At 32.7% G+C, this 14,724-nt stretch overlaps 2 protein-coding genes across 2 annotated transcripts; one reads left to right on the forward strand and one right to left on the reverse strand.

The window, feature by feature from the left end:
* Positions 1-2,660: 2,660 nt before the first annotated feature.
* LOC137815311 (glycine-rich RNA-binding protein 2, mitochondrial-like) lies at positions 2,661-4,636 on the reverse strand. Its single transcript, XM_068618451.1, has 5 exons — positions 4,476-4,636; positions 3,900-4,038; positions 3,734-3,802; positions 3,042-3,148; positions 2,661-2,957 (listed from the first exon to the last, which is right to left on the reverse strand). The coding sequence occupies exons 2-5, from the start codon at positions 4,021-4,023 to the stop codon at positions 2,850-2,852; spliced, it is 408 nt and encodes a 135-aa protein (XP_068474552.1). The 5' UTR covers positions 4,024-4,038; positions 4,476-4,636; the 3' UTR covers positions 2,661-2,849.
* A 2,643-nt stretch (positions 4,637-7,279) lies between these two features.
* LOC137815312 (calcium sensing receptor, chloroplastic) lies at positions 7,280-14,213 on the forward strand. The gene is made up of 14 exons (XM_068618452.1): positions 7,280-7,566; positions 7,641-7,743; positions 7,951-8,808; positions 9,029-9,129; positions 9,233-9,347; positions 9,553-9,630; positions 9,797-9,889; positions 10,164-10,247; positions 10,966-11,064; positions 11,961-12,023; positions 12,452-12,482; positions 12,827-12,873; positions 13,095-13,153; positions 13,676-14,213. Exons 2-14 carry the CDS (start codon positions 7,690-7,692, stop codon positions 13,893-13,895), a joined length of 1,902 nt encoding a protein of 633 aa, XP_068474553.1. The 5' UTR covers positions 7,280-7,566; positions 7,641-7,689; the 3' UTR covers positions 13,896-14,213.
* Positions 14,214-14,724: the final 511 nt, after the last annotated feature.

The raw sequence follows: 14,724 nt of genomic DNA on the forward strand, positions 1-14,724 counted from the left end.
TGTTTTCTCTATCCTCCATTATTCTTCTTATAACCTACTATTTCTTAAATAAACCACACCATTTCTTTAAATCATCCTCAACTTGTCAACTTTTTAAATTCTTTATTCCCATCTCCCAATCCAAAGATGCATTGTGCCCAGCAACTTCTTTAATATTTCATAGTACAAATCACATCTCATTTTGTAATTTTTTTACACATATTATCATGATTTTACGTATGATTCATTAAGAATGAACAGTGACTATTATTTATAAGCAGCAAAGAGAGAAGTTAAAAAGTTGCGGCTAGAAAAAAGAAGATTATTATTGGAAGGCACTAAGTCAAGATCTAAGAGAATCCAATAAAATAATTATGATGCCGTGTGTCCTTTAATTCCATGTTTGCTACTTAATGCTCCTCGTTATTTCCATCTACAATAACGTTACTCTTATGGGCCGTAACATGTAATTGCATCCACAAGTGCAAAAAACCTAAAACTAAACAAATCACATGGACAACTTTCCACAACCTAAAAAAAAGTAAAGACATATGTGAGTGTGTCACAAGCTTCTTGTCTTGTACAACTTTAAATTTTATGAACAAATTGGATGAAGAAAAGATGGGTTAGTTTGAATGTTAGGCAAGACCAATACGCGTGGACTGCAATCTTATTATTTATGTAATATTCTTCCTCATTTCCCACGTGTCATCACTTCATCCCTTATAAACTAATGCTAACTTAACTAAATTCTTCCATTTCTAGATCAAACTTTGCATACCTAATTCAATTACTAAATACAGCTGCTGAGCTTCAAGTTAGGGAAGGATCAACCGACAAATATGATATACGATTAGAAAGATTGCAACTTTTTTTCCGAATAAATCAAAAGAGTTGGATATTGGATGTGGTGTCTTTCGTATTGTATCTCATAAAGTTGACCAGAGAACTCTTCAAAATCTCATTAAACTAATAATCTTGTTAATTTCATGATCCACCATGATGATAGGTAAAATTAATATTATCCAAGGGAAAGGAAGACAAAACCATGATTTTCTTATTTTTATTTTATTCTGAGATTAAGAAAAATGGTACATAATTGGATCGATCCTACTAGAATGCAGAAGAAGAGGGACAGAGGGATGGTCTTTGTATACAGTTAATGTCAACGGAATGTTTCATTTTTCTCTTATTTTAACGTGTAAGTGCAAGGAGACCAATTGGCAGAAAATGAGGAATAGTTTACCTTTATAAAATATAAGTTTGAAATTTGATTTTGATTAAATTTAAAAGAATAATTGTTGGAGTGGTATATTTAAAAAATTATGAAGTACTAAAAAAGTGGTATGTTAAGGGGCAGTGTTTAAGCACAACAAGGGTTGGGTTTGTATGGTTGTGACGTGATGTGGATATTAGAGGACAAATATAGCAATTGAGAGGGAGAAAGACAGTGGAGCAATAATGTTGTGGAACTGCTATTTGAGTCAAAAAATTGATGTGATCCATCTTTTGTTCACACATATCATAACAATAATAATAGGGCACACGCACATGCCTCCCCCACCTTAGCCTCACCGACACTCACTGCCAATTCCCTCCACCAGAAATATTTTTAAAACATCTTCATACCAATTTTCAACTAAAAACACTGTTTAAAAGATTATCACAACTTCAATATTTATAACTTACTTAAGATTTTTCTTCTTTAAATTTGCTAAAAGTAACTTATCAACTCATTGCAATCAATTTTATAATAATCTTTTTCAAGGAAGTTGTACTAACGTTTTCTTGGAAAAAATAGGTGTTAATAAATCAATTGAGGCTTGGAAAAATTATTGCTTCAATAAGCTTTGGTAATTAATGTTGCCTTCGATGGTCCAAAACTAAGAAAACCTTAAGAAAATGTGTGCTAACATATTATTTGTGCTTTAATATTGATGAATAACAAGTAAAATTTAAAAAAAGCGTATAAAAATTCTCTCCGCTTTTATCTCCACACATTCCAGTATTCGTCCCCATCACAAAGTTATAATGATTCGGTGATACAAGAAAACATGCCAAATTGCAAAGCCACGAGTGACGGAAGTTTCTCTCACTGTAAATCTTATACGGTCGTCAGATAGCATCGCATAAAAAATAAAATTTTTATTTATTGCATTTGACAACTCACTGGGCATATACAATACTATTTCATCAACTGTATTTATATTTTTTAATGTACGAGACTAAATACGTATTATCATTCATTCCAGACAAAAATAGATAATACAAAATGCTTTGCCCACACGCATCATCATATATGATGAAAATATCCCTATTTCACGTAACTTGTCGTTCAATCGTTATTAATATTACAAATACATTCAATTTTATTTCATTTTAGACTAGAAAAACAACACACTTAACAAATGTTTAATTTCGGTTTAACAGTAGATACTCTACATTAACAAATGTTTAATTTCAGTCCCATGTTTGACAAATTCTCCCAGTGCACACACAAATGCAGTGTGTCAGCCCCTAGTTATAATAATTTTGATGTTTATCTATGTCACGACACATGTAATAGTGATAGTGATTGGACAAGTACCTGTGGTTTTTAATGTCCTTAAGTGGGCTTGGTGAGTTTTAAGGCCCAAACAAATCAACTAGGAAGGCAACAACCCAAATTTATGCACTGGACCTTGAAAACTAATAAGATATTCAACCCATAATTGTTCGAAACAGACATTCCATAAACGTCGTAGAGTAGCATATGTTACCGAAGAAAACACAGCAATCCACTAATGACTACTTTACCTTAATCAAAGTTGTAGGCATAAACATTAAATCTCAAAACTAAGCAGAAGCCCAAGCAAATAAAAAAGATTGGATCACCAACCACCATCATTACGAGAAGAATAACCACCACCGCCACCAGATCGTGGCCCAGAAGGTCTATCGTTTGCATATGACACCCTAATGTTTCGCCCATTTAGATCCTAAGGAAGAACAATAGCAAGTCAGTCAACTAACAACGACTATGTCAACAAAAGTTCAAAAATAACAAAGAAAACCACTCTCACCTGCCCATCCATGGCAGAGAGTGCCGAGGTTGCAGACTCGTCACTGGAGAAGTTGACAAATCCAAATCCCCTTGATCTTCCAGTGTCTCTGTCAGTTATAACCCTTGCTGTAAAGCAGACCACCATGTATAAGTATGTGCCAGAACAAAAAACAGGACCGTGCTGGCAAGAAATCTGACCACTCAACTCTTCTAATGTTTATTCCCCAATTTCGTAAATAATTAAACCAATAAATTGTCCCTAGAATACACCAGCACCAGAAATATTTTCGTAGCTATTCTGACGATTAAGATACAAATGCTATTTTGACTACAAATGTTATTAGGCTTTTAAGAATGGTACACAGGTGAAATGCACAGACAAAATGGCATTATGCACACATACTCCAGCTGCCAATAAAAATCTAATGGTGCATCATTTATCAATAGCAGACAGCAAAAATGACAAAAGCTGAAACTCTGCTGCTGCCATATGACGGACTTAGCAGAAGTTGAACCACAATGGAGTCAGGATAGCAGATTGGAGAGGATTTCAGCAATGCCATTGTGCTATAGCGGCCACTATATAACAACTATGCATGTTACAGTGAAACCGAACAAAACTAGATAACATATGGTAAACCGATGCTAACACGTGACTCCATGACTAAAATCGAACCACCATATAACAACAACGAAAGAAACTGAACTCACCCTCAACCACGTCTCCATAGCCAGCAAATGCGTCCCTAAGAGACTGGTCATCAACTCCGTACGAAAGGCCTAAATTATCAAAAGACCAAACAAATAAAAACATAAGAAAATTAGCTTCCACAAACGTGGTCTGTATCCACCACAATCTTTCCAACAAGGTCAATACCTCCAACGAAAAGCTTGCTTGAAGACATGCAGCGAATATAATTAAGCATGGATGAAACAGGTGCTTGTGTGCTGCGAGCGGCACCCTGCCTCAAAACATTTCCAACCTTATTATAAAACGCCATTATGCAACCGAGTTCCTGAAAGCAACAATAAGACCAGTAAGGTGACGATCGCTGGGATGAACACACATGATCATGGTAACCACAACACAACAACCGAATGACAAAATTCTAAAATGTTATATAAAACCCACTTCTCAAAATCCAACACAACTTTTGCCTTTCTCGTTTTAGGCATTATAATCTCCATTTCAAAACAGAAACCTTAGCAAAAGAACTTAGTGATGGCAGAGCATCTATTCTTATCACTGACCCACTAGCATGATAGTTAGTAGAACCCTAAACCCAGAACTCAAATAAGCATAAAATCAGAAAAACGAATGAAAAACCCTTAAACCCCCAAAACTCGAAGGAAATGATCAACAAGAAAAAATAGGGAAATGAGAAAATAAGAGAAAGTGAGGGAGATAAATGCATCATAATGAAAAAATGAGAAGAATGAAGAAGAAAAATACCGAATTGAAGAAGGAAGAGCGAAGCGGCTGGCTAGGGTTTAAGGTGAAAAATGAGAGACTTTAGAGCAGTGCAATGAGGTAGCAATGCAAAATATCGCTTCCTTTATAGAGTGAATGAAGGGTTCTAGTCACCAAAGATTCAATCCTCTGCATCCCAATCTACTTCTTTAAAACTACAACCGCATCTTATTGCTCTACTTTTTCTTTTCCTTCCTTATTATTAAGGCCTTTATTTTGGTTACCCAACTTTTTTTTTCTGAACTCTGTTTCTTAAATAATTAGAATTACTAATAGAAATTGTATTTGTTAAATTGATATTAGATGTTGCTGTTTAATTTATTTTTAATAATAATTATTATTATTAATATTGATTGATATAAAATTTAATAAAGTACAAAGGTAAAATCATAATTGTTTTGCATTTCAATAAGTAATTGGATTAAGAAATCAATACTGAAGAAGAAGATTAAATTAATGTCTTATTATTTTTTATATTTATTATTATTGTTATTTTGAACCCTATTAGTAATTTTCCCCGTACTTTTGGCATAAAATAATTTTTTTTATTTAATATTAAAAACATATGTTTATTATAAATAGGTTGATAAATTGGTATTGATATATAAGAAGATTTTAATAATATTATTGAAATCTAAAAACCAACAATACAAAATAGGAACAAAAATTAAAATTGAAAAAAAATAGTTTTTCACATTATTATTATTGTTTATTCGAGGTGCATAAATTTTTGGGCAAATATTTTAAACATGACAAACAATTCAATTAAATTGAAGGTGGGTAATTTAGGCTTGAGATTAATGATAAGTGAAATGTTGGCAACTTTATATAATCAAGCAACATGATATGTGAAGAGAGCTCTTTTTCTATGACTTTTCTATTTGCTTAAAACCTTTGAAAATGTATTTATAAGCTATTTTAAATATTTGAAGTTCACATCCTAGAAGTAATATCTTTGGTGGTCGTATAGTGTTTGATGGAGTGTTATTGGTGTGGTTTGATTTGATTTTTAGTTAAAAATATATTTGAACCAAATAAAAATTATATGTAATATAATTTGATTTCGATTACATATGAAAATCTGAAACAAACTAAATTAATATTTACAATTTCGTTTGGATGGATCTTATAGTTTTATTTTAAAAAAAATTATTAATACATGTATTTAGTTTAATTTTTTTATATGACAATCTAATGTGATGATTTTATTTTTTACTATGCTATAATTAAATATTTGTTATAGTGAATTTTATGTATAATATTACGTATTATAATTATCTTTTTTTAATATCAAAGTAATTGTAATAAGATATAAAGGTACAAGTAGTGTTTACACTCTCATAAAAAAAAAAACAAATGTGACTTATATTGTATTTATATATTATGATATAAATATTAGATAATCCATGGTATCTCTCATGAGTTTAACAAACCTCTATATTTTTCAAAATTCAAAATATAATTATCAAATTAATAGTCCCTTATATTATTTTCCATCCAATAAATGTTATCATGTCTTAACATTTTTGTCTCTCAAGACTCCAAATTTTTTGTTTTAATTAGTTAAGTTTTTTAAGATTTTTTTTTTTACTTTTTTATAAGTTTTTGCTTCTTAACAACCCAATATTTAAGAATTTGAATGAATAACTGAAAATAATATATTTTTAAAAGTTATTAACACTTGTGATGTGAAATTGTTCTTTAGTGTAAAATTTAGAAAAAGATAGTTATTTATTCTTGTTGTGGTTTAAGGTTTAATATTTATAAAGTTAACATTTTAATTTTTGACAAGTTATCATATTTTGTGGACAAACTGAATATTGTGATAAAGTGTCAAATGATGTAAGATTTTGCATCCAAAAACAATAATTCTTATTATACTTGAATTTTTTTTTTGTTTTTAACAATTATTGTTTATGTCCTGGGATAAATTTGTCAGGTGACACATGTTAAATATGTAAATTAATGTAAGTGATATGTGTCAATTATGTTGAGTGAAACGAGTATCGTATAAAGAGTGTGATATGTGTAATGAAATGATTATCACATATTGTACATGCATTTGTTACATGTTATACATGCATGATGAGACGTATGCCACATGTGTAATGGATAATTACCACATATCAAACATACAACATATGATTAACTCAAGAACTTTGTATCTCATACTTTTACAATTTAATTATTCAAAGCTAAACATTTTTGCATAACTAAAATTTATATTATAAAAAGAAGTATGTATATTTTTCATTTTACACTATGGAATGAGTAGTATTAAATAAGTGTATGGTGTTGACAAAAAAGTCATACTTAATTAGGATGTATTATATATTAACCTTACATGTATTTTTTTTTTGGTGTTTATTATAATTGTTTTGGGATGTGGAGACTATTATGGGTCTCAACATTACATTTCATCATATCACAATTTTGATCTTTAATTGTTGAAACAATCACTTAAACTTAAGACCATAATTTATTTATTTCTCTATTTCTATAGTTAAGTTTAATATATTATTTTTACCTCTATCTCGTATCTTCGTGTCTTGGTTTTTTTCCCGATTCTTTTAATTTTATACAAATAAAATATTTAATTAAGAAAACGTAAATTGTTAAACAAATTTTCTTTCACTTGACTATATCCTAATCCTTTAGAATCTAATACTTAACTTAAAATTAATTTCACAACACATTTACCAAAATTTTTAATAAATGAGGATTGATTATTAAAAATGATTTTGATGAACCTTTTTAAAATAAATAGTGTGTAGTTGTGGTTATTTGGAGACATGCATCTGATGGAGTGTGTGTAAATTTATTTGGCATTAGAAGGAACGAGTGATCGATGTGGGATGTGAGTTTGTGTGGTGACAGTGGTGCATAAGAGACAAAATGGAAGCAAATAGGATTAGCCAGTGAGGTTCCACCATATCCTCCTCCCTCTTCCATTTGGATAATCTAACAAAATATTCCACACAAATTTTTCATCAACCTTTATTTTTTAAATAAATAAATAAACCTGAAGCTGATGGAAAGGAAGCAGACACAGACAGAGGAGCAAAGGACTAAGGTGAGCACTAGTTGATTGGTTAAATCAGAGAAGCTTCTTAATTTGGATTGAATGCATGAGTTGGTTTTATGCAGATGATGATTGCAGGTAATGTTTGATTTATGTGTTTGATCCATCGCCAGTATGAGAATGTTGCCTGTTTGCTCAGCCACCCCGAGTTATTCCACGTCTTCCCAGGTCAATTCCTACCCATTTATTTTCATTCATCTTTCTTCACCATTCTCACATACCCATCAATCAAAATTCTCTCTTCTGCCATGGGAACACTGTTTTTGTCAAACACTCTACTTTTATTTATGTGGGTGTTTCAGGAATTATTTACCACTCCTGTTGTCTCTGGTGTTAGTTTTTGTTTACTTGAAAGCCGTAACCTTGTTCTTGCAGATTCCCTTATTTGGGGGTTTGCTTCCATTTCGAAAGGATCTCGAGAGCAGACTTGTGGTTGAAGAGGGCGTGCATCTGGCTTCGCAACATGGAACTTATTCACTCAGAAATTCGTTTGCAGTGCGCGCTGCTGCAAAGACGGTTTTGGTTGGTTTTTCTTCTTCAACTGAACCGGGAGGATACCTTACAAGCACACTGGGTTATTCACCACTGCCAACAGATGAGCATCATTCACTGAGACACATGGAAAGTTATAATTTATCTACTGTGCCAGAGGGATTCGTGGCTTTTGCAGAAGAACAGTCCACTGAAGCATCTACTACATTAGTGACATCAGCACAACCAGAAACACTATCAAGTACTGATATAATACCAGAGAACTTTAACCAGTATGAATCATTAGCCAGTACAAAAGCAAGTGTTGGGGACCTTTTTGCTGGAATCAATGACTCATTCAAGGCCTCAATCAATCAGGGAGAAAATGCTTTACGGAGCTCACTGGATACAGTCACTTCTTTTGGAGATTCTGTTGTTAAAACTGCTACTAAATCTGTTGATAGTGCTTTTAGTAAGGCATTTTCTGCTGTTGATCAAACAGGGGACATAGCAAACAATAAACTCACTAGCTTTTCAAGTGGGCTGAATGGAGTCACAAATAAAGCACCTGCTGTGGCTATTGATGCGTTGCGCCGCGTAATTGTAGTGGTAGAGAGTTCCGTTACAAGTGGGGCTTCGTATGTTGTCTACCTATATGGGTCAGCCAAGGATCTTCTTCCCGCAGGGATCAGGGACACGGTCAATGTATATGAAGATAAAGCAACAGAAATCTTGAGGCCTGTTGGCTCTGCAACTCAAAGGGTACTTTTACCGAATAACAGAAGTTTCAATAAGATCCTTGTCTCTCAACTTTACCTGATTCATAGTCTTAACTTTACTAAAGAAGTTGTTTGCTCTTACTGGTGGTTGAAATATCTTGAATCCATGTTCTCAACGTGCTGTTTCGTTTCACAAACATTTTAAATTTGACGAATGTTTCTAGTCTATATATGCATTGTAACAATTTATGCTCCATCGGTAGATATACACGGGTGTCTACTCATTGGAGAAGACTTTTGGCTTGGATCCAAATGACCCAATTATTCCATTTATTGTTCTTGTAGGCTCTTCAGCCACATTATGGTATGTGAATTTTCCTTCCCCGAAATTAAGTTTTGTTGTTTATCTATTGGAGAATAATTTCCATAAAAAAACGCTATCGGTAATATATTTCATAGATATGCAGGGCCTTTTATTGGTTGTGGACATATGGAGGTTATTCAGGAGATTTGTCCCCTAAATCAGCTTTTGAGCTGTTGACCGAGGATGCAAATGTTGCACTTATTGATGTCCGCTCTGAGGCAAGTTAAGATTTACTTTTCTGGCTTTTATTCTTAGCAGGGTAGTCAAGTTTTGATACATTCTAATTTTGGTCAACACTTCTTCCCAACTTCAACTATGGTTTCCTCATATTTTGAAAGTTTTCCTACGTTTTTGCATTCGTTTGGCTAACTATTTTGATTCCAAGATTGACCGATGAAATCACTGCTCCTTTTTTCCCCGCAGGAATTGCGAGAAAAAGATGGCGTTCCTGATATTCGACGAGCTGCTCGGTTTCGTTATGCAAGTATAACTCCTCTCGAGGTTGGTTTAAAGCACAATAATGTTTAAAAAGATGTGATTAGAATAATTGTGGTACACCTCATCTTTGTTAAAGGGAAGAAATCCAGAATCTTGGTCGCTTGTTAGATAGATTAGCAACTAATTTATAATCTGTCTACTGCTATATAACATATTATGCACTTGTCAGGTTGATGGTTCCATACGCAAGTTGTTGAAGGGTGGTAGAGATTTCGATGATTCCTTGATTGCTACTATTATTCGAAATTTGAAGACTGTTAAGGTGTTTATCTTTGTATCTTGGAATAGGGTCTATTGTTCTGAATAAAGTTTGTTGAAAGTCCATGGAATAACCCTAGAAAAAATTCCTCTTTTAGATTTCTTCTACTTGACATTCTTTGCAAAATGGATTATACACACCCTTCTATTTCTCTCTCTCTCTCTCTCTATATATATATATATATCTATTTTAATGTGTTGAAAGTGTACTTTACACATGTGATTAGGAGTTGGCATGAAAAATGATGTCTTAAAATCTTATTTTCTCTGGCCTATAGGACAGTTCCAAGGTTATAGTGTTGGATGCTGATGGTACTCGTTCTAAAGGCATTGCAAGATCCTTGAAGAAGATTGGGGTCAAGGCAAGTCTTTTAATAGCTTCTGAGATATTGCTTTCAAAACTACTGATATATTACATAAAATTCTTGGCTGAGTTTAATTATGCACTACGAGATGTGGGATCTAGGTTAGGAATAGCAGTTTACACCGCTTCCATATCTGACATAGAATCCTTCAAATTGGCATTTTTATTTAGAGGTTGGGGTTGCAGAGCTTTCTCATCATTGGGGAAAAGTAAGATAGTAGTAGAGAAAAATTCCAGCAAATGTAGTCCTACTATTCCTCATAACTTAAGTCTTTGTGTCTGCTTTATTTCAACTTTAGCGGTATCTTTATCGTCAATATCAAATATAACATGATAGATTTGAATGAAAATGGATTAAATTTCATACTGTGAAGTTAAAATGTGATGATTTATGAGATAGTTCATGATACTCCAGTAAATGACACGACATTTTGATTGCTTGAAACTGTAAATGGAAAGAAAAGTGAATTTGATTGAATTCAAGTTGCCCTTATTCATATGTTCAAACTAACAGTTTGTCAACACAAATGGCAATTGTCAGATACATAATAGACAGAGACAGCTTTTGATTCAAGTATCTGTGCTTTAGTGTGGTGGTTTGTGTTGCCCAGGTTGACTAACAGATATATTCTGCACAGTCCATTTAAATCACCAACTTTAATATCAAACATATAGTGGAATATCATAAAATTAGCAACCTTTGTGTGATATTACAGAATACATACTTGGTTCAAGGCGGCTTTCAGTCTTGGATGAAACAAGGTCTCCGCATCAAAGAACTCAAACCTGAGACAGCACTTTCGATACTCAATGAGGTATTCACCAAACTACTGTTATTTTGTTAGCCTAAGTAAACCAACAATAATGGGATGAAAACTCTACTGGGTTAGGTAATGGTGCTACTACTTGGGTGCTTGAGCTATGAGTTTATGCTCCTTGTTGTAAATTAATCATTTCTGTAGCAAGCGTTTGGTTTGCTACCTTTAGTTATTCATCTTCCAGTTTCATTGTCTGTCTTTTGAAAGTTAATACAGGATGTGCAAAATCTATGATTATGCATTTCATTTTAGTAAACTTTAAAGGAGTCTCTCGTGGCATATTTTTTAGAAGTTTATCAAAATTGCAGTTTCTTTATAAATCTTGCTTTAGGACAAAAGAAGTGAAACTATATATTTCTAATCCAGTAATTGCTTATTTCTGACATTGTATTGATCAATTGAGATTTCTTACAGCATTCTTTCTATTTATTCTTGTAAGACTTCCTCTTGTGTGTGTGTCAGTTACAAAGCCAAAAATAGAACCTGAAATTTTTAAGAAAGGTTAAGAAGAGTAAGAGAGAAAGTGAAAGAATACATCTGTGATGATCGATCAAATGACAGAGAAAAAGAGAATACTCCTTCCAAGGGTTTCCCCTTCAATAAAGGTTTTCCTCCCTTTGAGCTAGTGCTGGTTCCAATATTGCCAATTCAGAAGGAATCCTCGTTTACCCCCTCCTACTTTTCAAGCTAGCTACCTAACAGATTCTTTCACTACTCTTTATGACCTAATTATGTAACTTACTCTAACTGCTTTGTGTTGTCCTGGGATCCACATCTGTTTCCGTGTTTATGATTTCATTGTGAAGACATGTAAAAAGGTTAAAAGAGAAACTTTAGCTTGATTATATATGTTGGGTTTTCATTGATGCACGTGCATTTTGATACATTTACAGGAAGCTGAAGCAATTCTGGAGGAAGTTCGTCCTTCTCCTTGGCAACTATTGGGTTATGGTTCGGTAAGTAGCAATTTCTTGAATGACATCTTTGTGATTTTCCAAATGTTATTTTGTCATTCTGGCTGGCTTCTCTATGTTAAGTATCAGTCAATACTATAAGGTTCATTTTCTTTTGTAACATGATATGTAGAACACCACCATATGGTAGAAAACAATATTTGCGGGGAAAAGAATTGATAGTTTCTAGTTATTTAATTTTTCTGTTGTTATATTATAACATTTTCAGAAGTATACTTATTGCTGCTTGAATGTGTATGTAACTGAATATTTGTAAGTAATAGACAGTAATCTTAAATAAATATTGTCTACTTCCTTAATACCACGAAGGAATATTTTCTTTCATATTTTTATTTGATTTGGAAATGACTGATTACATGATTGTATTCAGTTTTATTATCTGCTAATAAATGCAACTACTTTTGGTTCAGGCACTTGTTGCAGGGCTGTATGCTTTATTAGGTGCGTGTATGTTCTTTCATAAACTATCAATTTGCTGAGAATTTAAAACTTAAATTTTTGGGTTGCATCAAGGTTGTAGATTAATTTATTTGATTTTATATGTATATGCCTACAAACATATATTTGTGTGAAGCGTATTAGTGATTAATGAAATTTTTCTTGCACTATGTTTAAGAGGTTATGTAGTTCGTGCAAATTCATTTTGTTTTAGCTTAAACTGAAGCTAAATACATCATGCACAAGTGATATCACGTCTGTTTTTTTTTTTGTAAAACCTTCCATCGTCATGTGGGATGAGGCTTTTCTTAGTTATCCTGGTCTGACAAACATCAATATTGTCTCAGAGTGGGAGAGCACACTGCAGTTAATCGGTGTATTTGGCCTCAGTTTGGTATGTGCATTTCCTTTCAGCAAGTACTTTTCAATCAAATTGTTTCTTTTAGAAGTTTCACTGTGTTTAGTTTATACATCCACTTATGTTGGAAGTCATACAGTAGACTCGTAATATGCGTGCTGGGAAATTCTTATATTTTGTCATATTTTATAGTCGTTTGGTCAATAACATCAATGATTTTCCATTTCCTCACAAATGGTTTACTGAATATTTACCAGACCATCTATTTGCGGGTTTCTTCATATGAAAACGCTGAAGATCTAAATGAAGATGTGAGGTAAGTGTACTTAATGCTGGATATTTGGTCATAGAATCATGAAAAGTATAGTCTTTTAGTAATTTAAATACTATATAATGACTACGACATATATTTTCTGTCTTTTTCAAGTTACCTTAATATTCAATCAAGCCATGGAAGGTCTCTCAAAATCTATATCGTATTACAGTGCTTGTTCCAAAATTGCCTTTAATTAAACTGATATATGCCTGAGCTTCAAGCATGTAAAAATATATGGGGAGAAGAGCTTTCAGTCCGAAATTATGCCATGCCAGTAAATATAAATTGAAAATTTAAATAAATAATCAATCTTCAGTCAGAAATTACGACACCCAGAATACAAATATCTGCAGAAGAATAGAAATTAAAAATTAAAATTAATAATCAGTCTTATGTGCAGGCTAATATTATTTTGATTAGAAATAGCCGCCAGGGAAAAGGCTGGTTTCTGTATCCCTTTACGTTTTTACTTTTTCATCTGTTATGAAATTTGATCTCATTGTCTTGTTTTCTCCTTTAAAGGTTGTTGCTTTCTCCTGTGAGACTTGGAGCTAAAGCATTTTCATGGACTGCTAGAAAATTAGAATCAAATGGCTTAGGATTACCTACATCACCTTCATCATTAGATGTTCAGAACCGGGTGTTGCAGGCTGCAGCAAGACATGAATCTCAACCATCTGAGAGTGAAAGTAACCAAGATCCTGTTTCTGAACCCACAGTTCCTCTCAATCAGAATGTATAAGACCATTGCAGACTGTCATGTGTGCTAACATGAAAAACAGAACAAAGATTAATATGGTCACAGCAATTTAACTCAATGACTGAAAGTTAGCAAGTTGACGCCAGCCAACCTTTTCCAGACACTATGCTGCCACAAACTCACTCTTCCCTGCCTGTAGCATTTTGAAAATATAGGGTAAAAAAAATTCACAACTCAGAAGGATGATTATGTTTGATTTGTTGCATGCCATGCCTGAAGTGCATGGTACAATTTCGTCGGTCCATAGAACAAGAATGTAACTATTTGCAATTTGTTGTAAAAATGTGGTGGTTCAACTTATAGTTTTGCAAGTTTTTCCTTCCATAAACTCATTACTATTTTGGTCTTCTAAGATCAACAGATTTTGTTTATGGAAAAACCATTTTTTATAGACACTTTTGGAAGACAAATAAGATGTGTGTATGCAGAGAAACAAATGGTCAATTTTGAAACAAGGATATGGTTGTTTTTGTGAACATAATGTTTTTCAAATCAATTACTGATAAGTTAGTTATGTTCTTTGATTTTTATTTTATACTTAATTTTTAAAATATCCAGTGATGAGCTACTTAATTTTACGCCCTGAGCACATCAACCAATGTAATACATTAATAGAAATGTCAATAAAACTCTTCTCTAATATTACACTTTATTTTAATCCATTTTATTTTTAATGAAATAATTAATCTTTAATAAAAATTCTTACACTATTTACAATATTTTTAAAATATATTTTACACCATTCTGGCCTAATTTGAGATCCATTTTTACTTATTTTGGTTTGAGAAATTTTGTGAACTTATGAGTGTTT

Source organism: Phaseolus vulgaris, chromosome 1 (genome assembly GCF_000499845.2).
Source record: "Phaseolus vulgaris cultivar G19833 chromosome 1, P. vulgaris v2.0, whole genome shotgun sequence".
Lineage (NCBI taxonomy): Eukaryota > Viridiplantae > Streptophyta > Magnoliopsida > Fabales > Fabaceae > Phaseolus > Phaseolus vulgaris.

Coding starts and splice junctions, on each gene's coding strand:
- LOC137815312 (XM_068618452.1), top strand. CDS start 7,690: ATGAGAATGTTGCCTGTTTGCTCAGCCACCCCGAGTTATTCCACGTCT. Junction 9,890..10,163: donor GAAATTTGAAGACTGTTAAG/GTGTTTATCTTT, acceptor TCTGGCCTATAG/GACAGTTCCAAGGTTATAGT. Junction 11,065..11,960: donor CACTTTCGATACTCAATGAG/GTATTCACCAAA, acceptor ATACATTTACAG/GAAGCTGAAGCAATTCTGGA.
- LOC137815311 (XM_068618451.1), bottom strand. CDS start 4,023: ATGGCGTTTTATAATAAGGTTGGAAATGTTTTGAGGCAGGGTGCCGCT. Junction 3,149..3,733: donor CTATGGAGACGTGGTTGAGG/GTGAGTTCAGTT, acceptor TCTGCTTTACAG/CAAGGGTTATAACTGACAGA. Junction 2,958..3,041: donor TCTCTGCCATGGATGGGCAG/GTGAGAGTGGTT, acceptor GTTCTTCCTTAG/GATCTAAATGGGCGAAACAT.